Source organism: Hippocampus comes, unplaced genomic scaffold (genome assembly GCF_001891065.2).
Source record: "Hippocampus comes isolate QL1 unplaced genomic scaffold, H_comes_QL1_v1.1 scaffold302, whole genome shotgun sequence".
Classification (NCBI taxonomy): domain Eukaryota; kingdom Metazoa; phylum Chordata; class Actinopteri; order Syngnathiformes; family Syngnathidae; genus Hippocampus; species Hippocampus comes.
In genome coordinates this window covers 69823-97412 of record NW_017806275.1, presented here as the reverse complement: position 1 = coordinate 97412, position 27590 = coordinate 69823, and the positions used below count along the sequence as shown (strand labels likewise).

Sequence of the window (27590 nt, the reverse complement as noted above, 5' to 3'; positions counted from 1 at the left end):
CAGCGGGTCGCTTCGGTTCTTTTGGCGGTTGCCGTCGTGAAGTGCGGTCGCGCAGTCGTCGCCATTTGTCGCCTCCGTGTTCAGCAGCTGAAAACGCAGAACAAACGCAAAAGTGTTGCGGCTTAACAAGCCCGCATTTCACACTGACCAATTTGGGAAGCAAAAAAAAAAAACTGAGCTTTTGCCAATGTCCGAGTTGGGAAGCAGAATCTGGGAAAAAACGACGCCGAGAGCGTCCGCACACGTCACCTTGAGCTGTTGGTCCAGCGGCGTGTTGCCATCACGCAGCGGAGTCAGAAGCCGCTCCACGTAGGCGTGAAGCCGCGACGCCGCCACCTCCGTATCGCCGCACAAAATGGCCTCCACCAAGGCGTCGTGGATGAACACGTACTGCTCCTGAAGGGGAAGGCGAGAGGCGGGCGCATTCACGGATGTCACGCTTGCTACAAAAGTTTTGAGCCATGAATTTGACGCGTCCTGTTGCGTGTGGCGAAGCGGTGCGACTGCGGAAGGTGGAAAAAAAAAGAGCCATATGTCCGCCATTTTGAATTTACTTTCAAGTGGGCGTCGCCTTGACTACAAACGCTGCTGTAACGTGACCCCACATGGTCTTCGAAAAGATTTCTCACATTTTATGATACCCCAGGCCTGAAGACATCTATGAACTGATTTAGCGCCACCTAGTGACAAAAGAAAATGTTTTATTCTTTGATGTTTTTCTCCGAGCAAGTTGGCCAGATTGCTCAGAAACGTATTTAAACCTCCGTGATGTCGGGATGCCAAATTTGGTTTCGCAAAACACCGTTGCCTTGGCAACGTGCACTTGGCCAATAAAAGGAGGATAAAAGTCTCGCTCCGCCACTGGTGGGAAGGTGAGGAGATGACAACGTGAAAACGAGAAGAGAAAAATGAAGACGATGATGAGATCATGAGAAGATGACACGACATGGAAAACCAGAAGGTGAGAAAACGAGAGGACCAAAAACTGAAAGGATGAAGAGATATGTTGAGAAGATGGCAAGACGGGCGGATGAAAAGTCTACCAGACGAAAAGATTTGACCTGCGTCTGGACCAGGTAGTTCCTCTGCGTGCGGATGTGTCGGAGGAATCCGTCCACGTCCACGGCGTCCTCTTGCCTCATTTGCCTCAGCATGCTGTCCAACACCAAGTAGGTGCCCGTTCGGCCCACGCCGGCGCTAAACGCACACGCGGGAAGCGGGAAATAGACTTTGCGATGTCATCGCAACCGATTTCAAACGCTGAGCCGTTCCGTCAATGTGGTGCCACGCTTTGGTTGGATTCAAGACCGAAATCGGAAGCGCTCAAAACTTGAGCCTCCCCAGCCGGCGTGTGATGTCATCACCGCGCGACACCACTCAGTCCAACAAAAGTTCCAGTTTAGAGGAACTTTTGGTAACTTTATAGACCAGAACCACCTTGAATCCCGCACTTCGGCATCTTTTTCACAACGTTGTTGTGTGATGTCATCACCCTGCGACATTGTGGAGTACGCAACAAACTAAAAGTGGATTCGAGAGTAGGGAATGATGGATGATTCTGATCAATCCCTCCTTCCTTACTCGTGAATCACTATAGAGGGTTTTTGGTGGGTGAGGGGGGAGTATCGAGGCCCACCACATGAAAATCCTTAAGGGAGTCAAGAATGAGTTCATGAGTAAAACCTGCAGTGCACCACCACCGGGCCCATATTTGCCGTCCTGGCTCGTGACGACTGGCGTATGAAGTTGAGAAGCGGCAGGGCGTGGTCGGGCACGCCCATGTCGGGCCACTGCGTGTAGTGGTACTGCGTGACCACTCGCCTCGTCTGAGAACCCTGCAACCGGACGGACGGTGGGCGACTCATCAAACGGCAGGCGAAAAACCGGCGCCACCGACCGCGTCGCGGCCGGCCGGACGGACCTTTTTCCCATGCGTGTCGGTGACGGCGAAGGTCCGCCGAGTGTAGTGGGCCAGCTCTCGGATGCTCTTGAGCGCCACCGCCAGGCCGCCGTAGTCCTCGCGTGCGTCGCTGGGCCAGTACTGATCGCACTTCCTCTGAGGGCGGGCACAAAACACAACGCGCACTCGCTTCCTGTCGAACGGGCGCGTGGAAGGTCCAAGTCGAGTCTCGAGTATCACGTCGGAACCATCGACTAGCCTCAAATTTTAACCTTCAAGTTTCCAGTAAATCTCAACTCTGAATCTCTCCGAGTCTCAAGCAAATCCGAACCTTCGTCTCGCAAGTACGTACCACCTCGTTCGGGTCTGAACCGTCAAGTCGCCAGTAAATTTTCAAGTCTTAACCTTCAATTCGCCTCAAATGTTCAGATTTCAAGTCACTCTCCAATCGGGTTAAATCTCAATTCTTAATTTTTATGTCTGGAGTCAAATGCTAACCTTCAAATGTCAAGCAAGACTCAAGTCTTCACGTTCACGTCAATCTCTCATTTTAACGCTTTCATTTGGAGCCAGTCTCGAGTTTCAAGCGTCAGTTATCGAGTAAATCTCCATTCCGACCCTTCAACTGGTCAAGTGTGAACCCTCAAGCAAATCTGAAATCTTCGTCTCCTAGTCTCAAATAAGACTCAAATCCATTTCAATCTGAATCAGTCGAGAGAGCGCTGATCTTAACAAGAGGTGCGTTATGGCTGGAAAATCCCCATCGTAGGCACAGGGGACCAAACGAACGGCCGCTCGCCACTTACTGATCTTTTTTTTTATGTCAAACAAACACAAAATAGTCCCAGTCCGGTCTCAAGTCTGTTTGTTTTTGTCAAGTCCCGTGGTCCAAACTTGAACCGGAGTTTGCAAGTTGCGAACGGACCGAGTCGGGCCACTCACGCGTCCCTTCTCCAGCAGGTTGGTGATCATCACAATGACGCCGACGTTCTGCTCCCAGATCATCCGCCAAAAGTCGTCCGTGCTGGACTTGAGCGGACCCTGAGCCGCGATGTACGCGTGGCGCATCTTGAAGCCCTGGAATGTAAATGTTTTTCCGTCTGCCTTGGCTGCGGCGCGTCCAACTCCTCAAACCAAAACCTTGCCCGCGGTTGCGGCGGTTTCTGTTCTTTCACCTCGATAAGCCAACGCGGGAAAATCGGTTCGACACTTTTTGTTTCATCCCGATAGCTTACTAACTCATAGGCTAAGTGGCGTGCTAACTAGTTGAATAAGCGATTCACACACTGACTGACCGAGTGACCAACTAACTAATTCAAGAAGTGGCCGGGATTGCCGATTTCCCGACGAAATAACTAGTTGACAAAAAAAAAACGGGTTTGACTAAGCGGCTCGACTGGCCAAAGGTGCGACGAAAGGGAGGCAGGCGTGGATTTGAAAAGAAGGTTGGCAAAGGCGGGAACCTCCCCGCGCCAGCCGCGCCAAGGAGTGTGAAAACGGGAGAGGAGCAAAGGCGAGCGTCTCACGTACGTCCACAAAGTTGGCGTTGATGTAATCTCGACAGCGTCCGTCCTTGTCGGCCACGGCCGCCGACAGCCGCACTCGACTGTGATCGACTGAAATGAAGACAAACGCAAAAACAGCAACGCAAAAACATGAAGGCTGACTCTTGCCCCTCGGTTGCATTTCGTTGACGGTCGGCGAACCCCCTGGGCCGACGGCGCCGTTCCGGAAACTTAAGAAACGTTGGATTTTGCAAACACCACAAGACACAATAAAAGTGAAAATCTCCGCAGCTGATTCGTTTGAGGCTGCGTCCCATTTGATGGACGAAAAGTTCCCGTCGCTACGCTGTCACACTCTCGCATTGGACCTGAAATATCATTTTTAATTCTTCTTCTCATATTTTCTATGAGGGTTTTCAAATTTGCAAACAAGAAGAAGAAGAAGAAGAAGAAGAAGAAAACGCGTCGCCTGGACTTACAAGCCAGGATGTTGCTGTATCGGTTCTTGCTCTTGTTGTCGGGATGGTTGGACGTCTCCGAGGTCATGGCCACGTCCGCCTTGCGTGCCTGCACCTCCTTTCCCCACACGCAAATGGAAAAAAAAAAAAAAGTCAATGAATGCACCAAATCAACCATCGCGTTCTGTTTGTTTTTTTTTTGGCAGAACAAATGGATCGGTGTGTCGTACCGCTCTATGTGTAGTATCGCTCAATGCCAATTCCAAAACTATTCAATTGAGTTGCTCCGAATTAGACAACTATCACATGGCAATTCTATTCCCATGCAACCAAAAGAAAATCCCGAAGTGACTTCATCAAACAAACAAACAAACGCACATGCAGACGGTCACCAGGAGGGGGAGTCTTACCTCATAACTTTCCTTGAGCAGCTAGCCAGGGCGAGGAAGAAGGGGAGGGGGGCGGGACAGGAGGGGGGGTGCGGCCAGGACGTTACCATGACAACACAAAATGGCAATCCAAGTTGACATGAGGACCAGCGACAACAAGGCAGGGTCGGACAAAAGCAAAAAAATGAACTTTCGATTCAGGGCAGTTGATTTGTTCGGAGTATTGCCGATACGACTTTTTGCAACTTTTTAAGAAGAAGAAGAAGAAAAACCTTTATTTGTCCCACAATGGAGAAATTTGCAATTTTACGGAAATATGAGGAAATCTGCAAGGTTATTTCAGAAATGTACAACTTTATCATAAATGTTTAACTTTTTTATTTTTTTAATTAAATACATAAAAACAATCAATGTTTTTGCTGAAATATGACTTACAGAAATATATATTTCCAAAGAAAAAGTGACTTTCACTGAAATCAATATACGACTCGTTTCCCTGAAACACGCACCTCTATTCTAAAAATGCAACATTTTTATGAAACACAACTTTTTCAGAAGCGTACAACATTTTTGGAGGCAGACGATTTTCAAGCGACAACAAAAGCACGACACAACCGGGCATCATGCAGGTGCACGCTTTTTTTTCATGCAGAAAGACGCAACCAAGAGAAAGTCTGGAGGTACCTCAAACTTGCGCTGAAATCCGCTCGTTCGGTGAAGCTCGGCGACGTGTTGGACAAAATCTTCCACAGGAAGTGCCGCTTTTGGGTCTAGGAGGCAAACCGGACGTGAAACATCTTTTGGGGGCAGCTTTTATTTCGGCGAATCGCCGCTGAGGTTACCGGATGCGAATGCGGCCGCGTCGCCGACGTGGGGGCAGGCGCGTTCGTCCACGTAGAAATGCGCCGTCTGGAAACACACCCTGGGGCCAAAAGTTGCAAACTTGACAATAGGCCCATGCAAACTTTGGATGCAATAGAATAAATGATCATGATGCCAATTGAACAGAATGGTCACGGGTACCCCCAAATGTTAGCCTTCTGCAAATACAGTCACAAAAACAAATGGTGATCTTGAGAAGAATCAAGATCACAATCATCTTCGGCAGCTGGCTAAAAGTCGAGCCTCTCCTTTCTCCGGTGAGCACTTTGAGGTCGGGTCATTTATGCCTTCGTCACATGTCGGTTGGATGACTGTCGTGCGCTTGACTTTGGAGTCAGCCGATCCTCCATTCAGCATCTCCAGTTGGCCCACAATGCTGCCGCTCGCCTCTCGAGCGGCATTCGTAAGAGGGAGCGCGTCACTCCTACTCTGGCATCCCTTCACTGGCTCCCGAGACATTTTCGAGTTGTTTTTTTTTGAAGATTCTCTGATTTTCTTTTCCAATCTGGAAATGGCCAGGCCACACCTCCCATCTCTGAACGCTTCCTTCTTTCCGAACTATTAATCAACTTTTTCTGGATGTACCAACTTTTCCAAAAGACGATCAAAACAAGGCACGTGCCGGTGACGTTTTCATCCTTTGCCGTGATTGGTCAAAACAAAAATTTTGGTCGGCGTGCACGAGTTGCCACATCGCCCAATCAGTGTGAAGTATTGGACGTAATGTCTCACCTATGCCGGAGCAGGTCATATTGGAGTGGACCCAGATTGATACTGTGGGGAACGCCTCGGACTGAAGAAGTGTGCGAGGCGGGAGCACGAGCTCACCTCCAGTAGACCAAGATGCCGATGAGGACCGCGAGTCCGAGGGCCGTCAGCGTGGATATGACGGCCAGGGGGACCACCGCTTTCCTCTCGCCGTCCCTGATGGAGCCCACGCGAGATTCGTGGCTGCTGTTGCTCACGTCTGCACACACATACGCCGCCGTTACGCTAGAAACTCGCACGGCCCGATCCTCGCGTGCGTCAGAAGACGCGGACGCTAAAACGTCTGCGGGGTGGCGTCGGATCTCCGGGCTCCTCCCCAAAACCCCTCGCCGAGGAAAAATACACGTTGGTCCGAAAGCTGTAAAAAGTCGCGCTCGTTTGAAAGCCGAACACGTGACGGCGAAGAAAATGATCAAGTGAAGAAAGAGAGTGACTCCATGCGAAGACGTGGCAATGAGAAGATCAAGAAATCAAGACGCATTCCAAAGACAAGATGATGAAGATGCAGACGGGCGGATTTCTCAGAATGGTTTGAGAAGCTTGAAGTCGGGTTGACTTTTAGCTCGTGACTTGTGTGTATGTGTTGCAGATTTGATGTACGTTTAGCTGGAGCTGTTCCATTTTGTTTTTGCTTTGGGGTACCTATTTGATGGACAGCAATTGATGGAAGGTGTGAAGTAGATGTTATGTTCGACGCATCCTTTTGGTTTTTTGTACATTTGTGCACTCTTAAAATATCAGCTTGCTGCGCAGCAACGGCAGTACACGCCACTTCTGTTCTATTCTAGTGGGATGCTGGGAAAGACTGATGACTGACTGATGGAATGCTGAATAAAGTCACGCTAGAATGGACTGGCTTTCACATGCATGAAGGCTTTGATCGGCGGCCGTCGTCATGACGTCGCTCGCGTCGGGTACGACCGACCAAGCGGCCGCTTTCTCCAGCCGGCGTGGGCGTGGTTACCTGCCACTGGCTCCTCCTCTCTTTCCGACTCCCGCCGAGTTTGCTCGGGAATGCTGAAGTCCGAGGAGGTGTCGTTGTCGTACAGGTTCTCAGCCTGACCCGAGCCGCTCTCCTCGGGAGAGATGGGTGAGGGCAGAGTGGGCGCGCTCGGCGAGGCGGTGCCCCCTCGCCCAGATCCGGCGGAGCTCCCGCTCTCGCCGTCAAAATAGAACGCCGAGGAGCGGTCGTCTCCAGACTCCAAAGTGACGAAAGGGGGGTCCGTGGGATGAGGATGGGCGCTCTCACCCGAGGCCGACACCTCGACGCCATCCCAGTCCTGGTCTACGCCAGACCCTGAGACGCCACTACTGGGGTGCGAGGAAGTGGGTGTCACGGGGACGAAAGGCAGCGATGGCAACATCGCATGCTCCGATGTGGCGGCTGCAACAGAGAGGGGCGGCGCACTGCGAGTGGCCATTGGGAAGTCGGGCGCTGGCAAAGAGGGCGAGAGCGGAACCACCAGCCCACCAGAAGCCGCCCCAGAAAAAGAACTCACAAGGACACCCAAAGAACTCAAGAGAAGATCCACACCAACACCTGAGGTTGCGGCCCCAAGGGGTTCGTGGGGCGGGGCTTGGGGCCAGGACACAGAGGGCTCCAGGGAGCAACCACATATGGCATCCGAGAACGCGGCATCACCACCCTCCGGCGGGAAGGAGTCAGCCGTACTTCCTGTCCCGTATCCCAAGAGCTCCACTTCGTTAGCCAATGATGGCATCAGACCGGGAGTGGCGGCAGAAAGCGGGTCGTCACTAGAGAGGAGAACCGACGGCCGCAAGGTGGGGCTGAGGGAAAGCGACGCGTCGGAGAGGGACGCCCCCCATTCTAACACGTCGGCGAGGTCACGCGAAGAGAAATATGCCAACTCGTTGGCGAAAGAGAGCGAGGGAAGAGAGGAAGGGTCTTGGCGAGGCAGCGGCGGGGTGCCGGCACCCATCGTGGAGCTGAGGGAGACGGAGACCTCTGGGAGGGACCCCCCCAATTCCGACACCTCCGAGTGGTCTCTCGATGAGAAAGATGCCAAGCCGTCAGCGAAAGAGGGAGCGGGGCGAGAGTTGGGAGAAGCGGGGATTTGGCGAGGCAGCGGGGCGGCGTCCGGGGTGGAGGAAGGGGTGAGCTCATGCAAGCGGGCAGGGGGGACAGGCCGGAGCCTGGGGTGGGGGCTCATGACATCAATCAGATGGGAAGAAGGGGCGAGGACAGAGTGGCGCTCACCCTTCGAGAGCGGTGGCGTGGTCTGCAAAAGTACGCCGCTCTGCCACACCGAAGTCTTTGTGTTTGAAAAATAAGGCATGCTGGGAGCTGTAGGCCCTCGCGGAGGAGATTGTCCGCGGGGTCGGCCCCGGGCCTCGACCCCGTCATCATCACCGAGTCTATTTGCATCGTCTGTTTCGGGTGCGGTCAGACCTTTGCGCGGGTCCGCGTGGACGGACGTTGGCGTGATGGTGAAGTCGCTCAAATTGGTCAGGTTCAGGGTCGTGGTGGGGGTTTTGTTCATCGGCTCGTGTGAAGTTGTGATATTGTTTGCGGTTGCGTTCGTCGTCACTGCCCTTGTCATATTCATGGTCTTGTTCGTGGTCTCGGTGAACGGTGCGGTCGTGGTTGTGGTTTCGTTCGTTGACGGGGTCCAGGTCTTGTTTGCGGTTGGACTGGCGGTCATTTCCATTGTCGTATTCGTGGTTGTGATCTTGTTCATGGTTTTGGTCATTGGCCCGGTCATGCTAGTGGTGTTGTTCGTTGGCGGGGTCGTGGTTGCGGTCGTGTTTGTCGACACTGTCAATTCGTGGTTGTGATCTTGTTCATGGTTTTGGTCATGCTAGTGGTGTTGTTCGTTGGCGGGGTCATGGTTGCGGTCGTGTTTGTCGACACTGTCGTGGTCGTAGTCCCGTTTGTGATCTTGTTTGCGGTTGTGTTAGTCGTCACTTCTGCTGTCGTGTTCATGGTTGCGGTCTTGTTCGTGGTCTCGGTGAATGTTGCGGTCATGGTTGTGGTTTTGTTCGTTGGAGGGGTCGTGGTCTTGTTTGCGGTTGGCTTGGTGGTCATTTCCATTGTCATATTCGTGGTTGTGGTCTTGGTCATTGGGATGGTCCTGGTCCTGGTCCTGGTCCCGTTTGCGGTTGGATTTGTCGTCATTTCAGTTGTCGTATTCATGGTTGTGATCTCGTTCATGGTTTTGGTCGTTGGCCCGGTCAGACCAATGGTGTTGTTCGTTGGCGGGCTCACGGTTGTGGTCGTGTTTGTCGTCACTGCGGTTGTCTCATTCGTAGCCACGGTTTTGTTTGCAGCTGAAAATGGAGTCGTTTCCGTTGTCGTATTCATGGTGGTGGTCTTGAGCGTGGTTTTGGACAGTGGCCGGCTCGTGGTTGTCATTTCGATTTTGGTCGTTTTTGTCGTCAGTGCTGTCGTCCTGTTCATGGCCATTGTCACGTTAGTCGTCAAGCTCTTTTTCATGGTTGCCGCGATCGGTCTTGTCATGGTATTATTTGAGATCGACGCAGTGGCGGTGCCCTCCGCCCCTTTCATCCAAGAACCGCTTACTGTCGGCGCCGTTGAATTCAGGGCCGCTTTACTGTTTTCCGAGGACTTTTGCTTGACCCCGTCCTGGTGGTCTCTTGCGTTTCCGTACAGAGGAGTGGTGCCTGAGGACCTGCTGGAGGCCTCCGTGCTGGAGGCCTCCATACTGGAGGTCGTACGCTGAGAAAAAGTTGTGGCAACGGTCGTCGACTCTATTTGTTGCATCGAGTGGCGGGATGGTACTGAAGTCGAGGTTGCAGGCGGTTTTGTCGGAGTCCGAGCCTGAACATAATCTTCCGTTTGCACAGATTCATTTGACCACGGGTCCGGTGGGTAGTTCTCCTCCTAGTGGGAAAAAAAGAAAAAAAAATCGTACAGAATAGCTGGGAACGTAATGAACATTTTTTTTTCATTGGTCCAGAATGTTTTAAATTCACTTAAATACGTTGAATTTAGCTCGTGTACCACAAGTTCCCTGAGAGGGATTAGAATCAGGATAATCAATATCATTGTTTCAGCTTTCATTATCATATCAGATTTTAAGGCTCTGTTGTGTAATAATATGCTGCCCTCTATTGGTCTGGGCGTAAAATCAACGTTCTACAAGAGCGACCACCCCACCCCCACCCCTCCATGCAATAAGAAGAAGAAGAAGAATCCGGTAAAATTAGCATGAGATTTATGTTTCTGCTTTGGCATTTGAGGGTTCACCTATTCACATATTTTTGGAAACGCAATCCAGAGGAAGCAAACATCGCTTACCTCGTAATCGAATTCAATGGAATCCGGGATCAGGCTATTTCCTGCAAGAACAACACAGATTGGGACAAGCTGAGTGGAAACAAAACAACAAGAACAAAAACATACAGACTATTTATTCTGTTTGTATGGTTTTCATATTTCTCCCAAAACAAGTGAGGCGGGAAAGACAAAGTGATGAAAACATTTTGGAGAAGTCAGGGGCAGCGCTTAAAAAAAAAAAAAAAAAAAAAAAAAAAAGTCATCCACAAAAATTGCATTTCGGCAACCGGACTCGTCACCCTTTCATCCAAAAAGCGTTTGGCATTTCTGGTGTGGAGTTTCCCCCTGTACAGGATGTCATGTTCATGTGACCGAGACAGAAATTGAGAAAGGTTTCGCAACAAACAAGAAAAGCCCAGTTGCCTTCACTCAACTTTTGCAGGTTACCGGTACCACGATCATCAACAGAAAGACATTAAAAAAGTCAGCGGAATTGTCTGAAAATCATTTTCGACTTCAATGTCTGCAAATGAATCAAGTGACAGCAGGAAAATGAAGAAGGAAAGTTCCGACATTTCCATGCTAAACATCTCAAAGAACTTCATCATGCCGGGATTTCCCAAGCACGGGAAAGAAAACCGAAGCGCATTTGCAGTAAATCGTTTTCTGCGACGGGCCACGCCCGCATTTGGACTCCGCCCGTTCGCCACTGCGCAGGCCTATAACAAACGCAAAAAAGGCATTTGCTGCAAATGCGGCGCAGGCGCACGGTGGGCGGAAGGCTGCCGAGCTTGCTCCTTACCTGTTTCGTGTCACGCTTGAAACTGCTTTGGCAAGCGTGAGGTGAGGTTAGATCGGTTTATCGGTGCGGCGGCGGGGAGGATGCCGAGGACGATTTGGGATGCATTACAGAACAACGAAATACATCTCGTGAGTCTGTGGTCCTGGTGGAGCCGTATCTTGGAGCGCCGCAAAATAATTGGCAATGAATGGTTCATGATATCGTATCGTTTTAAAAAGTGCTTTATTGGAACTGGCTGTCAATCATCATCATAATCCTAAAATACACAATAAACCAAACATAAAATGCGAATATATTTCAAGTTCACAGCAGAGGTGTGTTGGCATTTAGAATGAAATAAATCTTTGCATAGTTCTTATTTATTTATTTATTTATTTTGACAAAAAGCAAGAAATTAAGACCCCGCAAAACAAAAGTCAGAGGTTTGGAGAATTTCTTTTTTTTTTCTTGATATATATGTTTGTAATGAATGGAGGCATCTGTCCATAGTAAAAGGCCCAATATTTAGCAAATACAAAATATTTTGGGGACTTTTGTACTTCATTTGACTTTCACATGATGATACCACTTTACTCTAGTTTCATAAGATTATGTTTTCTTTTTGGAAAATAAATAAATGAATAAATAAAACGATTGATTCTTGAGAAAAGTATTTTTTTTTATTTTCTTTTTTTATTTTTTATTTTTTATTTTTTTTGCAATTGGTTCCAAATTCACGTCAATATAAAATGTCATCGACTTCAGGAAAATAAATACAATGTCATAAAGTAGCCTTTTTATTTTGTTTGGAATATCACACGCTGCCCCCTGTTGGTCTGGGGTGTGAAATGAACGTTCCACGCGTTATGCCTTCAAGAGTTGTAATTCAACATATGATGCAACGTGTGCGATGGCACATGAAGCGAAATACGAAAACTGGTCTTACTGTGAGCGGCACAAGAAAAAAGGATGGCGACGGAGGGAAACGACAACAACCGCCTTGAGGAAAGACGATGAAGAACAAGAGCGCGTCGTGAAGACAAAAGAAGACAAGCGTCGGAACAAAAAGTCAACAGTGGGAATGCAAGTGGGGCTGAGGGATGAAGAGAAAGAAAAACAATCACGTATGGTGAGTGACGAGGAGCGATAAAGCACAAAATGGCGACCGTGACTTCGGACGAATAAAAGCAATTTGTCTTTACATTCTTTTGTCATGTCTTACAATACATTTACAATTTGCAATGTCGTTTCATTTGAAAGAGGAAACTTAGTTTCAATTCAATTGAGCACCAAGCTCGGTCACAGGAAAATTTTCACCTCGTGAGTCAAGGTAGCACTGTTTTACAGAACAATTGGATGAAAAAGTGTGACAGTTTGACATTGACTTTGCAACAGAGGTCATTTCATTGTCCGTTTTCAGAAACGAGGCGTGTTTGCGTCTCGTGTGGCGAGCCGGCGCTTACCGGGGCCGTCGACGGGCACGGTGAAGGTCAGGGGGGGGTTGCTGACGCGCCCGTAAAGGCCGTTGGCGCCGGGGCCGTCGACGGGCACGGTGAAGGTCAGGGGGTTGCTGACGCGCCCGTAAAGGCCGTTGGCACACACCGCCACCACCTGGACCACGTAGCTGCAGTTGGCCACCAGCTCGTCGAGGATGGCACCCTGGTGGCGAGCAAAATCCAATCAATCACGGAATCCGAGGCTCGGTTCGACTTCAGTTCACGCGCAATCATTTGACATGCAAAATTTTCTACTCCAATCAGCTTCGGCCGTCCGTCCGTCGAGTTAACGAGCTAAAAATGCGATCATCGCTTGCTCACTTTTGTATTTGCCAAAATGATCACTTCCTCGCAAAATGGCGGACGTCTTGGGACTTCTTGAGACTTTTTGGGGTGGCACACATGACGACCAAAACTTATTGAAATTGAAACTGGCGATTGTAGCTTTTTTTTTTTTTTTAAATCTCGTTGTTAGGCCGCCACGTGGACCTCACCACATCCTGGTCTCCGTCGGTCAGATACTCCGAGCGTGCGGCGTCCTCCGCGTCGGCCATTTTGTAGCTGACCAAGTACCTCTCGATGGCGGAGTCGTAGACGGCCCGCGGCCGCTCCCACGTCACCAGCAGACTGCTCACGTTGTAGGCGCTCACCTCCGCGTTCTCCGGCTCCGAGCTGCACACTGACGGAAACATCCATCCGTGACCACATTTGCGGAGGTTTGCTATTCGCAAGTAGACAGTACAAATGTCTTTTTCAAAGGTAGGGTGTTAAAAGTGAAAAGTCACCAGAAAAAGAAATGCTCAAGTACCTACAGAGAAAAATGCTGACAATTTTTTTTTTTTGCCCTCGGGTAGTAACTAAGTTCTTGTGCTCGGTTCCTTCCACCACTTGACGCCCTCGTCCACTAATGACATTGATCATGCGTTTGTGTGTCATGCGGATCAATTTGGTTCATGATGAATTATCGAGCAGAACCAGCAGGAAAGGTCAATTGTTGTGTCACGCCAACTCGCTCCTTCCTTCCGCTACCTCTGCCACTCCATTTGGGTCACGGCCGGTTCTGTTTTGCTTCGTAGGAATTTCTGTCTGGTTTCATCGGTGTTCTATTGGCTTCGTCAAGTTTATGCTCGGACCACGGGAGCTTCTACTTGCGAGAGTGATGTGGAGTGACAAATTGTAATCATGGATGGCTGTGGATGGTTTGTTCGGAACAGCGACGGTGTACGATGATTTCCCTTCCCTGTAGAGTTGTTCAGTCTGCCACCTGGTGGCAGCAGTGTGACGTAAGATTGATAAGTGGAAGCTTGAAGCCATCAATCAAATCGACGCGCATTTTATGTGCTCATGATTTGCGGTCTGCTGCTGCAAATGACAAATTCTATCGCCTTAGCGATACACGTCGTCCTATCGCCCAGCTCGAGTAGGTTTTGTTTGTCTCACAGGAAATTCCGTCGAGGTAATTGGGCTTCTGTTTCGATCTCACGGAGATTCTATTTGGTCCGTAGAGATTCTCTTTGGGGTCACGCAGATTTTGCAATAGAGATTCTGGATATAGTAGCGAATAAATGTTCTGTTTCGGTCATCGTGAATTCTCTTTGTGTCACGGGAGGCGATACTGAAGCGATCGAGGTTACGCAGTCGCACGGCGTACCTGACGTGAGGAGCTCCTCTGTGCCCGTGTAGGAGGAGAAGACCTGACCCATGAAGTTGCGCTGCTGCTCTCTGTAGTTGTTCTGCAGGTAGTCCATCAGCATCACGTAACCCGCCTGCTGCATGGTCATCACCTCGCAGAACACTTCCAGCTAGACGCCAGCAACGCAACAAATAAGGACGACGGACATCAGTGGACGTGACGTTCACGGTCACTCGCCACCTTTACAGAATCACCAGCTAAGAATCGGCGGGATTCCCCCCCCCCATATTTGTCACTTCGTCTGTCACAGAGCAGCAAACGTCAAATCGAAAATCCTTATGGGGACGACGTCAAAAGTCATTTGTTGAACACCCTGGCAGTCCGCCCCGAGTCGGAATGCCGACCAGCCGAGACATGCCGGCTGCCGAGCTTTTGGAGGGGGGGAGGGGGGGTGGAAAAAAAATCAAATCATTTGTTTCGATGTCACACTTTGAAAATATGTCTCCACATGAAAATGACTCATGGCACGAAACAACTTGGGGACCGCTGCCTTTTATTTCGAAAAACGTGCACGTGCGTGCGAGGAATGTCGCAAGGCGCTCTTTTCCTCCTTTTGAGTGTCGTTCAAACGTTGTTGACAGACATTTCTATACATGTCAGCGAGACATTAAAAGGTTCCGCGCACGCCACAAAGCGCGCGTTGACACGCTTCGTGGCCTCCGGGCGCCGTATACGCTTCTCATAATAAACGGCCTACCGTAAGCTCAGCTGACGGAGGCTCGAACATGCATCTCTGCACTTGTCGCTCGTTAGCTAAACACGGACGGCGGCTCTCACCTGCTCGGCCGAGATGGAAACGGTGTTCTTGAAGACGATCCACTCCACCGTCTCGCTGCAGGGCGGCGTGGTCAGCGAGCCGTTGTAGATGAAGTACTTGTCTGTCGAGTTGGGCAGGAGCGCACGCGGCCGGAAGGGCGACACCTGGGCGCTCTTACCTGGACAATATTTGGATTATTATTAGCGACGAGATTTGTGTTGAGAGCGAGTCCTGGTGGTAACCGGTACCGTATCGGCTGACGCTGTTGATTGCGTCGATGATGGCGGCAAAGTTGGCGTTGTCCTCCTCCAAGCTCGCCTGGCAATAAAGGATCAAAAATGTTAGCATCAACGCTAACAAGCTGAGATCTCGTCATTTTCGATGCAGCTAACTTAGAATTTAACCCAGCTGACCAGCGGACGGAGAGGCAAGGCAAGACAAACGGCAGAACCTTGGACCACCATCAAGGTTCAGTTTCCGCTCGCGGTGGTTTTCTGTTTGGTGGTTCGAGGTTCTGTTTGGACCACGGGGTTCCGTTTAGCTTTGTGGATTAAAAAAATTTGGGGTCATAGAGATTCTCTATTGACAAAAGACGTGTTTGAATCAACGGGTCGGTTTGTCTCAAAGGTGTTCTGTTTGATCTCGTGGGTTTGGTTCATCAAGGTTCTGTTTTGGTTCATCGAGGTTCCGCTTTCACCACCGAGCTTCTATTTGAGTCATGAAGGTTCTCTTTGCAGCAAGGATGTTCTGTCCGACGATCACAGTGAACAAAAAGCAAGTTGCAGACGAGCAGACGCTGATTCTCGCTAGCCGGGTGCTTGTGACTCACCGCAACATGCCCAAACACACGACAAGTGCACAAGTTAGAAAACGGCAACAAGCGCGAGTCTCGACGTGTCGCCTCTTCCTCGGACGGAGAGGAAGTCACTTTCTCAAAGGGTTGGACGATTAGCAGCTTTGCTAAAACACTTTTCGCCCTCGGCGCTTTTGCTCTGAAGCGCTGCGCGCTTTGAAGAAATTAAGTTTTTGTTGCTTTTGTCTTCGTTCCCATCCCGGAAGCCACATCCGTCTGTCTGCCGCTTGACACGATGCAAGAATCGCATGAGAGGTTCTGCGCCTTGACGCCGATTGTCGCAAATTCGCAACAAACCGCTTCCGAATCGCAAACGGAGCTCGTTAGCATTGTTTGTGCTAACACGTCAGACGTCGCCTTCCGCAGCGGTCGTCCCTCGAGTAACGTGACGGCGTGTCCAACGGGAGCCCGAGCCCAAAGTCTACCCCTTCTTGGCTCTCGACGACTTGCCCTGTGCGCGCCTTCTTCGGGCGAGTTTGCGCAGATGCTCATTTGCATGTCAATGGCGGCCATTGTGCTCAAAACACAGATGGGGAAAGTGATATGTTTCTCTCTCTCTCGCGCGCGGGCTCAGTCGTACTCACGCACGCAGCAAGGTTATTACATTTCATGAAAACTAACAAACTAAAAAAAAAAAAATTCATGAACTAAGATAAAAATGAAAGTGCTTTAGAAAAAAAAAAAAAAAAAAAACCGAAACGAAAATTAAGCGAAACGACATCTTATGTCAACAAAACTAACTTCAATTGTAATGAAAATGTTTTTGTCACGTTCATATATGTCAGCGTTTGGGGTTCATTTTAATTGTATTCCTTTCGGTATGGCTGTACGTCTATCAAGAAGATTACTTGAATACACAACGTTTAGTGATCTTCGGAAAAAAAAAATTGCATTCAAGAAATATTCCATCTTTTGAAAAAACTAAAACTAATGAAGTGAAGCCATTTTGAAAAAAGAAACACATCTGAAAAATAAAAAGAAACACGTTTGCTCCCAATAACTAATGAAAACCAACTTTAAAAACAAACAAACAAACAAACAAACAGACGCCAGAACTAAAAAAAAAAAAAAGTAATTACGATAAAAACTCCCAAAGTATTGTAAGTGGCAAAGACACACACCTCAAAGAGCACAGCCAGGGCCGTGATTCGGCCCCCAGCCTTGACAGTTTGGTGGAAAGAGTCGAAGCGCTGCGGCTCAAAACAGTAAATCTGCATCTGAGAGGCAGAAACACAAACAAAAGCGACTCGTGACTGTTGCACCGTCGTCCTCCTCGTCCCCTCGTCTCACCTCCAAGGGGTATTTGACGCCGTCCAGGCTGTGCTCGGAGCCCTCCGAGGAAGCGTTGCAGCGACCCCAGTGGAAGGTGATGCGCCCCGCCTTGAACTTTGACACCAGGCCGCCGCCGCCGACGTAGAAGTCGCCGTCCACGTCCAACGCCACTGAACGCAACACGTAAAGACGTTTGAGACGTTTTTTTTGCCTCAGAACCTCCGCGCATGCGAAAGCCGCATTGGCTGTCACGGAAAACGCTTGATTTTAGTTGTTGCTGCAGTACAACTCAACTCAAGTGGATTTATAACAACCACCGGATCATCAAAAGAACTCTAAAATGAGCCAGTGGAAGTAGGAGTGATGTGCTCCCTCTTACGAGTGCCAGTCGAGAGGTGAGCAGCAGCATTTTGGACCAACTGGAGACGCTGAATGGAGGATTGGCGAACTCCAAAGTCAAGTGTGATGTGACGAAGGCACGAATGACTCTTTCAAAGTGCTCACCGGAGAAAGGAGAGGCGCAACTTTAGCCAGCAATCCTCAATCGTCTCCGTTGATGATATCGAACACCATTTGTCCACTGCGTGTTCTGTAGTTTGCGTGTCTAAAGCAAATATTGACTCAACGCGAAGCTGATTGTGTCGCGATGACAACTTTCTTTGTCCGCCGTCAAAAGATGCAAACGTTGCCTCTCTCTTTGGGGGGGGCTATAAAAAAAAAATAAATAAATAAACACATCAAAAGCACCGTCGTCCTCCACCGGGAACACGTAATAGCCACTAAAGACGAGACAGGACGGGCCGCCTCTCCGCTTTTGCCGAACAATCGGCGCTCTCGCGTTTCACGCCACTTTAAGAGAAACCGTCCACAAAAGCTGCTCAGTCCGCTGAACGGATCCGAAACTGGATCCTCAAACAAAAGATGACATCAAAACAGCGCTTCAAGAGCAACGTGACACCAGCTCGCAGGAAGGAAGATTCTTGTCATGTTGCCTTTTGAGAGAACCGCAGCATGAAACGATGAAAATGTTCTCGCTCGCTACATCGGGAGATCCCCGGTAACCCCCCCCCCCCCCCCCGTCAGTCGAGTTCTTGCGATCAAACTGAACACCGATTCACGAGTGCTGAGAAACATCGCCTACACAACGAAGATGACGGCGAATGCTAAGCTAAGCTAACCCACAGATCCTTTTCCAGATTAAAAGGCCGCAGTTTCGTACTCGGACAATGAACGCTAAGCGAAGCGAACCTCGCATTCACGTTGGCCTTACGTTTCGCTCGGGTGTCGTGAACGGCCGTAAATGCTAACTGAAGTAGCGACATCACGTTTGTTTCCCTTTCGCTTCGGCGTCATACACGTGAACCCAGGTGGACGCATTGGCGCTTGTTTTCAAGTGCTCTCGAAATGCAGTTGAGTTGAGATGACTGGGAATGCGAAGCTAACAACCCACGAAGCTAACCAACCCCCCACTCAGGCCTCATTAGCAGTGTCCTCATTACCGAATCACAGATGTTAATGAGCGCACCATTGAGCCCCCCCCCCCACCATTTTCCCGAACATAAAACTAGCCCTTAAATCAAACGTAGCTGTTAAATCAGCTTCATTTTTTTTTTCTCTATTTCATGTTAAAAGAGCAGCAGGAAGCTAACTGGACTTTGGAAGTGGTCCTGGGCGCTGGTGCACGCAGTCCAAATAAATTGGCTGTTCATTTGCGGCGGCTTAAAATAAGATTCCGGTTACCGGTCTTGCCGTCATTTTTGATGGTGGTACGCTGGCCCGTCAAGTTCTCCCAGCCATCCAGTTGCAGTTTCTGGTAGCGCAGTTCGACCTGGGCCAGGTTTTCCTCCACGTCGATGGGCGACTGCTTGGCGTTGCTGCACGACGGGAACTTCTTGGCCCAGTTGTTCTGGTTCAGCGTTCCTGGGGGGGAGGGTCCAAGTCATCAGCGGTTTGAATCATCAGTTTTCTTGACAGTTCGAGAGGTGCACCGCCTGTGGTTGCATTTCTTTGTTCAAAAAAACAAACGCCGCCACTACGCGGTGGTCATGTCACGATGCCCCGATGTTAGATTTGAACTCGGGCACACATTCCAAGTGACGACGAGTGAGTGCATTTTTTCCGAGCTCACGAAGTCGTTCGACCGGCAGAGTGGCCAGATGTTCCCCATGTTGGCGTGTCGGCAGATGTGGTGCCGATCATCCTTACGAGCAGGTGCGGCGGCGCTCACGTGACCGTGCGGCCCCCGGCTCTCATCGGTTGCCTGCAGGTCAGCGTGGCTTCTGGGTCAGGGTGCGAGTGTGTTAGCGGGTCAATGGCGCACGTGCAACACACCCGCACCGCGGGGTGTCCCGCACCGGTCATGAGCGATTTGGACCAGATCCAGCTTGAACAAATTAGCGGCTCGCGTGCGGCACGGAGGCCGCGTTTCTTTCAACGTCTGACATCGACCGGGTTATTAAATCATTCTCTCAAGTCATTTGATTGTCTTTGTACAACCGTTTTTAATTTTTTTTTTTATATTTGGGGGGGTTGGTGGGAGGCTTGCAGACTTAGACTGACAACATGGCTGCAAATAGAGAAGAGCTAAGAGGTTTAATGGCTGTATTAAGCTACTTTGCTCAAGTTTATACAGCACGTTCACAACAAGCGTAAACCAGAAAATCATGAATTCCCAAACATCTTTGATCTTAGAGATATCCTCAGCTTCATTTTGGTTCCCCGTTTGTTGCTGAATTCCGTCCAACTTCAAGGCACTGACACGGCCGCGTAAAAATTCCATTTTGGTTCCCCGTTTGTTGCTGAATTCCGTCCAACGCATAAAAACTCCCATACTTTGGCTGTTTTGAGCAGAAGGATTTGACCGACACCGCGTTGCTACTTGATACGATCAGTCGCGCTACGAAGATGGCGCTAACTTATCGTATCGTTGGCATCAAATTGCGTTTGACCCGCCTGTGAATCGTGCAAACTTTTGCAGCCCTGGCCGACAGCCGCGAGTGGCCGCAAACGCGGCTGTCCGTCATCTGCAGGCCGTAAAGACGTCGACGGGCTGGACGGACGTCACATAAAGCCGACAAAGGTGACGACGACGCGCTCATAAATTCTCCGGCGGGGTTTCAAGGGCGGCTCCCGCGGGAGATCGAGTAACAGGTTTGACTTTAAGATTTATGGATGTCAGCTCCACGAGAAGTTTAAAAAATAATAATAAAAAGGGCTGACATTTAAATACAAGAATGTAGTTGGCCAAGTGCTCATGAACTGTACATAGACACCAACACAAAAAAAGTAGGTACTTTTTATAAATTAAGAACTAAAGTGCTCGTCGGCATTTTTGGGAAAAAAAAAAAAACAAAAATCAAAAATTAAATCTAACAAACCTGCTATGGAAACGACTTGAAATAAAGTGACTTTAAAAAAAAAACAAAAGTCCAAATGAAATCGAATCAAACTATAAGGCAGAATCCCAAACGGTTCGAACTTGTCGGGTTGAATTTTTCATTTGGTGTGAGTCACGTTGATGTTTGTCCGTCAGCAGACCTACCGTCGTACGACCAGTCGATGTCTTCGGTGAACTTGCGCTGGTTCCTGTACGTGTAGCCTCCGACTGCAAGACACAAACACAGTCACACACACGCAACCTTATGAGGACGTCGGAAGATGATGTCGAAAACGCGTTCGTCGACCGCTTGTCCGCCGCTTGTCAAACTTTTGACGCCGAAGGGCCACCTCCCGAAAATAATCGCCACTTCAAGTACCACCAGTATGACCGACACGCAAATACAGTTGCGTGGTAGGCCCAAGTGTTCGTGGACGATGTGACTTCAACACTCCTGGATGTAGTCAAAGTTAAACGTGACCTGTTAAATGTACTAAAACCCTCCTGAATCATGACCCCAAATACCGCAAGCTTCCGAAATAGTCCCTCAAAATCACCGATCCATCCATTTTACACAGCGCTTATCCTGAAGCGGGTCGCCGGCATCCCATCTGATTTCGGGCAGAAGACGGACTACGCCCTGAATCGGTCGCAGGGCACACAAGACAAGAGACGAACAACCATTCACAGCTGCATGCACGCCGTCACTGAGCGGGAATTGATCCCACGCTGCAAGTCAGGCGAGTGTACCGATGCACCATCAGCGACCTTAAGTTACCCAAATACTCTTCAATCCACAATACACAACTTAGAAGTAACCCGGATACTCCGAGATGTCTTCAAATACTGCTGAGAAAGTAATCGACTAAACTACTCCCAAAAAGTAACTGAATGCACTTCAAAAAGGCTCCCCGAGAGTCACCCAAATACTCATAAAATCTACTGACACGCTCCCTTAAAGCGACCCAAATATTTAGATCTACAAAAGTACAGCATGTCATGACTTTTCCCATCTCAGTTGGCGCCACATGGGGGTTGTAAACTGGATTGCATGACACACACACACACACACACACACTCGCACACGCAGGGCCGATGTGGCCTTTCGTTTGCAAGTCGATGCTGTTAATCTGCGGCAGGCTGAGTCTGCAGGAAAGGAAGAGACGAGGCGTCCCGCTGCGTCCACTTTTGGGATGATAGAGTCGTAATCCGGGATGACATCGTTGACAGTCTGCACACGGGTGCGCCGACCCCTCGGCGCACCCGGCGCAATGCTGGATCCAGGAAGTGGGCCGGCAGGTGTTTTACAGGCCGCCCGGCAGTCATTGCGACTGCCAACGCGGAGAATTGAATTGAATTGAATTCAATTGAATACAACTTTATTGTCAAATGTGCTGTACGTATGTGTAACATACAGCACAGATGAAATTTCTTCCCTCTCAAGATAAAACAAGAGGAGCCGCTGCGGGTGTCCGCGACACAGAACCCCAGCCAATGAAAGCCTGCCCGAGACCAGAAAGCAACGTTGCTCCAAGACCTCGTCAAACGATTCGGTCGGTCAACAGCAAGTCTGAACACAATCGCAGTCAGACGCGGCTCACGGCGTGACAGACCGAGCCCGGTTTTATTTTGGCAGGCAGAGAAGATCACTCCCAGAAGGGGAAGAATACCAAACGGGACAAGTCGGTTGCTGTTTGTGTCTTTGGCTGCACGAAACATGCGGTCATTAAAGTCGTTGGGCCGGCCGGAGCAAATCCCCATTCGGAGGTTTCCTTTTCACCAGGAGTGACCAAGCAGCAGACGGAACCAAGTCCAGGTCCTAATGCGCCGCCCGCCGCTTTCCCATGATGCACCAGCCTGGCATCCAGACGCAGAAAGAAAGAAAGCGAGGATTAGGATCCTGCAAAAAGAAGCAAGAAAAGAAACCCAAACGCCGGCGGGGCAGGAAGCCGCCGCGCTTTGCTGGACTTATTCACCAGCCGCCTGTTGTTTGATTTGCATGGCAACAGGACTGTCACGTGCACGCCAGGCCGCTCGGTGGCCATGTCCGACAGAGTTTTTGGATTCGACGCCGCCATTTCGTACGGGTTGATCTCAAGTCTCGTCACGGCATCGTTCGTAGCGCCTCGCCGCGCCAAACATCGACCGTGACGCGCATCGGTGACGTGTCGTCGTCTCGCGGGGACGCCTCCGTCAAATGAGGATGTTGAGGAGCGATCGTCTCATTCGCCCAAAACATTTCTAGCTCCTCCCCGCCTCCCGCCTCTGTCCGTCTCCTTTCTCCTGAGATCGTCTCATTCGCCCAAAACATTTCTAGCTCCTCCCACCTCTCTCCTCTGTCCGTCTCCTTTCTCCTGACCGGAATTTCTGGTGCTAGCATGTGAACAGAGAAGCGAGGAAGTCGAGCCCGATGTCGCTAGTTTGCATCCCAACAAAATCCCGAGCACGCCTTTCCTGATTGCTCGTTTTGGACTCAGTGACACATAGAGATGATCGTTTTGAAAATACATATAAAGAATTGTTGCACAAGTGGCTTTCATCCTTGGGTGCAATTTAAAGATGGCTCAAGATGCCCAATTCTTGTCAACTATTGGGAGAAGAGGGTGGAACGACGTCCGAAAAGGTTTCAGGCAATTTCAAGACAATGCCACCAAATTCTCCTGAAGTGCTGACTTTTCACTTTGTCATTTGAGGCCTTGTGGTTGATTTTCGATCTTGTCACGCTGCAAGGAGTTTTCTAGGAAAATCTGTTCACGATGGCGCTAACGGCGTGAAAAAAATGTCGCGGCCTGATCCAGGCATGACTTGTGCAGGATCACCACGACACTGGAAGGGGCGAACGGCCTCGTAAAAAAAAGGAGAACGCTCGGGCCGGCCGCTCTCCTCGTATTTACGCGAACGCTGTACACGACGTTGGCCCGAGAGAGCCGCGCTGACACAACGCAGGCCGCCTGACTCTTTTATTTGACGATGATTGCGAGCCGCTGTCCCGCCGAAGCTGTCGGCAGACTCCCAAGTCGTCTGCCGCCTCTCCGGCTCCCGGCTGGGAAACGTTCCAGCTCTCCCTCTTCGGCGTTTGCTCTCTGTTTAGCAAGTGGCAGCGTTGCGCTCAAGACCGCGTTATCCGAGACCAAGGCACGAGCAAGACTTTTGGGAGTCGAGACCAAGATCGAGACGAGCCAAGATCAAGAATGAAACAAGCCAAGACCGCGAAAAAGGCCCAGATCATAAAAATCACATTTAAAAACCACGACAAAGTTGAACGGTTCAAGAGAAACTCTTGCTTGAATTTGAATGTTCTTCAATTCATTCAACAGCCCAAAACCTGCAAAAATCTCAACAAAAAATAAACATTTTTCAACTGTGTACGTCTTGAAAAAATGAAGAGTGAAAAATTAGCCACCGAGCCACAAATGCTTGTGAATGCTTGCAAAGGATTGAGGATGCTGTTGATGGAAACTGGAATGGGACATTAAACCCAATCCCCAACCAACCCCCAAAAGCAGCACAAGTTTATTGCTATGTTTGATTCATTCAGAAAAAAAAATAAATCACACTCTATCCATATAAACCTAAATGGTGTTTTTTTTTTATCGCATTTTTATTTCTCTTCAATTGCGCCACTGATTCCGAAGACCCGATTACGCAGACGGGCAGATTATACAGATCATCGAGACACTTCAAATCCTCTGAGCTCATCAGTGCGGCACTAATATTCGTGGTTAGGATCAAAACCAAATGCCTGTGAGTATTCGGGTATCCGTTGCTTAAAGGGTAACGCGGCTGCCACGCATAGTAGATGCTAATTGTTAGCGTTTCCCATTCTATGTTAGCATTCAGGCAGTGGAGCCTTCGTGCGATGTGTGTCATTCTTTTTGTTTGATGTTTAGTTTGACAGTAAACTTGAAGCGGGGGGACATAAAGCGCGAGTACGACGGATACGTAATGCGTCAGGACTTGGCCCGGGTTGTCGCTGGGCTTTGCGGACCCCTCGCTACGCTGACAACATTAGGATTGTTGGGGAAGGGGTGGGGGTTGAGGGGTTGAGGGGGGGCGCTTGCAAGGGGACGTGGCCTGGGAGTGGGCTAATCCTCTTATTCAGCGCGCGGCGGCGAGAGGGGGGGGGGGGCGGCGGGTCCTCAACCGCCCGGCTGCACTCACACAGTCAAGTTCACAGGGCCAGACTCCGTGGAATCCATTGGACGCTTTCGTTCTTCTTCCAGCACCTCCCCCCCGAAAGCCCCCTCACCCACACACCCTTGGTTCTGGCCTAAAGAAGGTGGATTTACCCCCCCCAAGTCCAACGCTATCATGTACAAACACAAGGGATAAGCAAAAGGCAGCGAAGCAGCCAGCGACTAGTGAGCAAGCATCAGATGCTAATCTGGCCGTTGTCATATTTTCTCAGCGCCCCTTGTCACTCATCACGAACAGATTGGCTTCAACTTTGCTTCCAAAACGTCACTTCATCCATCATAGATCATATATTCAGCGAACCGAGCTCATGAAACAAAATGAGACGTCGCTAGCGCCTGATGACTTCATGGCTCGGTATGTGCGGACTTGACGGGAAGGTGGTCAAGTCGAATCTCGTGGCTGTGGTGTCGCCTAACGCAGGCCGGCGCCTTGGAAGGTGACGTGATTTCAATTTGTCCCACGTTGGCTTGGGATCGCTCGCCGACTCTGCCGCCGGGCGGCGCTAGAACGGAAGGTCCAGGATGAAGCGGATGCGGGTCAAGTCTTGAGACTTGAAGCGCAGGCGTCACGTGTGAATCGTCACTCAGTCTCAAGTCTTAGCGTATCAATTTCAAGCAAGCCCCAAGCTACTCTGGAGAAAAAAAAATCGAATCACGTTCCGACCAAGTCACAAGTCAAGTCACTCCGGTCTGTTTACGGGACGAAGACGATCCGGAACTGGACGGGGGAGGCAATGAAGGGGGCACCACCAACCATTACAATTCAGACATTCAGAGTTGAATCCTGGAGATTTGCTCCCAACTCTGACATGAAAACATTTGTGTAGTCTAGAGTTACACGCTCAGCGTGCAAACGCCGCTCGTTTCCCGCCTTTGGGCGGTCTCCGATCAATACCGAAGCCGTAAACAGTCGCGTCCGGATCATCTCCAACTTCTCCTCGAGCCAAAACACAAAATTCAAAACAGCATCCAAACATGTGCCAGCCCGTGATTCACCGCCGCCGCTTTTGTACACAACGCGAGACCTCGGATGGCAAATCAAAGCTTGGCTCGTTGCGCCGCCGCCGGGCATTCAAAAGTCCACCGGAGGAGCGGCGAAATCCAGCGCCGCCATAAAGTTGCCTCCCATCGATCGGACGCCCTCGTCTCTTCTCTATAAATGGACATGAAGAAGACCCGCGCTGCTGCCGCCCTGAAAGGGGGCCTGAGGAGGATTTCACCAGGAATGTCTTCGCCGTTCAGGAAGAAAAAAAAAAAAAAAAAAAAAAAAAGAAAGAAGCCCTCGTCGGATTAACTCGGCGATGTTTGCGCTTGTAGAGCTTCATCACCTTTACTGGACATCGCCGTCCTTCATCTTTTCGGGGTTTTCTCAGGCCGACATCGTGTCGCTGGGTTCGTTCAAAAACTGAAGTCGGTTGGTGGACGAAGGAAAGAAAAGCAGCGGTTGAGTGGAGGAGAAAAAGCGTTTCCGCGGATGTGACATTCATCAGTGTAATTTGTCATGAAATCATCGCCAGCCGTTGAAGCGCAATTTGTGGATCTTTCGGGAGCCGCCCACTGTTGTGTCGAGTGACAATCTCAACTCCCCACCTACCGTAGGACAGAGCACACTCGCTTCTTTCACAAAGACAAAAAAAAATTGGTTTCTAGCTTTTTCCGTTCGAACATGAGTTGGTTTTGACAGAAAAAAAAAAGAAACTTTTTGAGAAACGACACATGCCGAGCTGAGCAGTGACTTTCACGCTTGTGGGGTTTTTTTTTTTTCTTCCAAACGAAGACTGAGGATGACCTTTTCATGGCAAAATAATCATATTTTTTACATTTTAAATCGCGCTGTGAGCAACAATGACTCACCGCAGGGCTTGAGTACAATTGTGTGTGTGGGGGTGGGGGGGGTTGGTTTTTTGTACATGGCATTTTTGTACCAACCAAATTTCCTGTTGAAAGTGTTTTTTAAAACAAATCCCACAGGGCAAAGATCACTGCAACTGCCCTCTGATAAATAATGGCCCAATTCCTGATGTTTTCAGTGCTGGTGTCTTGAGACCGTTTTTGTGGGTCTACTTGTAAGAGACGGGCCGACTAAATTTCATGTTGCTGAGCGAAACTCACTTCAGAGGCTGATTTTTTTGTGAAACCTAATTCCAAGATCCCTGGAACTTGCCCCCTTTACACACACACAAAAAAAAAAGGCAGAGTTTTTATGTCTTTTCCATCATGGTTTCTCGAGACTTTTTTTGTGGGTCTGCATGTGACATGCGTACCAAATTTTGGTGGCTGAATTTTTCCCCGAAATTTCCAGTAATTCTCTTACAACGGCTGGTTCTTCATAGACATTGCTTTTGACTTTTTTTTGTGGGTCACTTCATGGTAGACATGGCCACCAAATTTCTGGCTGAGAAGGGGTGAGATGCAGCGAAGAATCGTGCCATACGCGATGCCGACTCCCATCAGGCAACTTTTTGTCATTGCAGCGCTTCACTCTTGCCAATTTCACAGACGATCAGCTCAAGAAACATCTTCCTCGCCTACCCGCTGAAAAGCGGACAAACACATTCGACGGATGACCTCAGTTTGCAGGCCTCCGGATATTTGATCACGTGACCCGGGCGTGTTTACGCTGCGCTCAAGTACGTGACGACTTGAGTGGTCAAACGGTGCCAAAGGAGCCTTTGCGCCCGCTCGTCTGTGCGCCGGGCCTCGCCGTGTTTACGCGCAGGACGTTTACGTTTCAACCTGGATCCGGCGTGAGGGGGCCGCGCTCGGAAAAACAGCCGCAAGTTCACAGACACGGGGACGGGAGCGAGGCAGGACTTGTAGGGCGGAAGGAAGGAAGGATGTCAGTGAGGATGGATGAAAAAAAGGTGGAAGGAAGGAAGGAATTCCTTCCTTCCTTCCTTCCACCTTCCTTCCAAGGAAGGAAGGAAGGAAGGAAGGAAGGAAGGGAGGAAGGAAGGAAGGAAGGAAGGAAGGAAGGAAGGAAGGAAGGAAGGAAGGAAGGAAGGA

The 27590-nt window shown here is 49.8% G+C and overlaps 1 protein-coding gene across 1 annotated transcript in view; it reads right to left on the bottom strand.

Annotated features, from left to right (window-relative positions):
* Positions 1-27590, bottom strand: part of LOC109507915 (receptor-type tyrosine-protein phosphatase gamma-like) — a 38425-nt gene that overhangs the window by 3092 nt on the left and 7743 nt on the right. The window contains 24 exon segments of the mRNA XM_019857654.1: positions 5-87; positions 250-396; positions 1062-1197; positions 1684-1835; positions 1922-2056; positions 2843-2977; positions 3431-3516; positions 3885-3981; positions 4274-4294; positions 4937-5022; positions 5095-5174; positions 5963-6101; positions 6867-8682; positions 8685-9764; positions 10182-10222; positions 12474-12600; positions 12932-13116; positions 14089-14239; positions 14908-15065; positions 15136-15205; positions 16862-16957; positions 17031-17182; positions 18753-18932; positions 20554-20616. Coding sequence (XP_019713213.1) covers positions 5-87; positions 250-396; positions 1062-1197; positions 1684-1835; positions 1922-2056; positions 2843-2977; positions 3431-3516; positions 3885-3981; positions 4274-4294; positions 4937-5022; positions 5095-5174; positions 5963-6101; positions 6867-8682; positions 8685-9764; positions 10182-10222; positions 12474-12600; positions 12932-13116; positions 14089-14239; positions 14908-15065; positions 15136-15205; positions 16862-16957; positions 17031-17182; positions 18753-18932; positions 20554-20616 — 5416 coding nt within the window.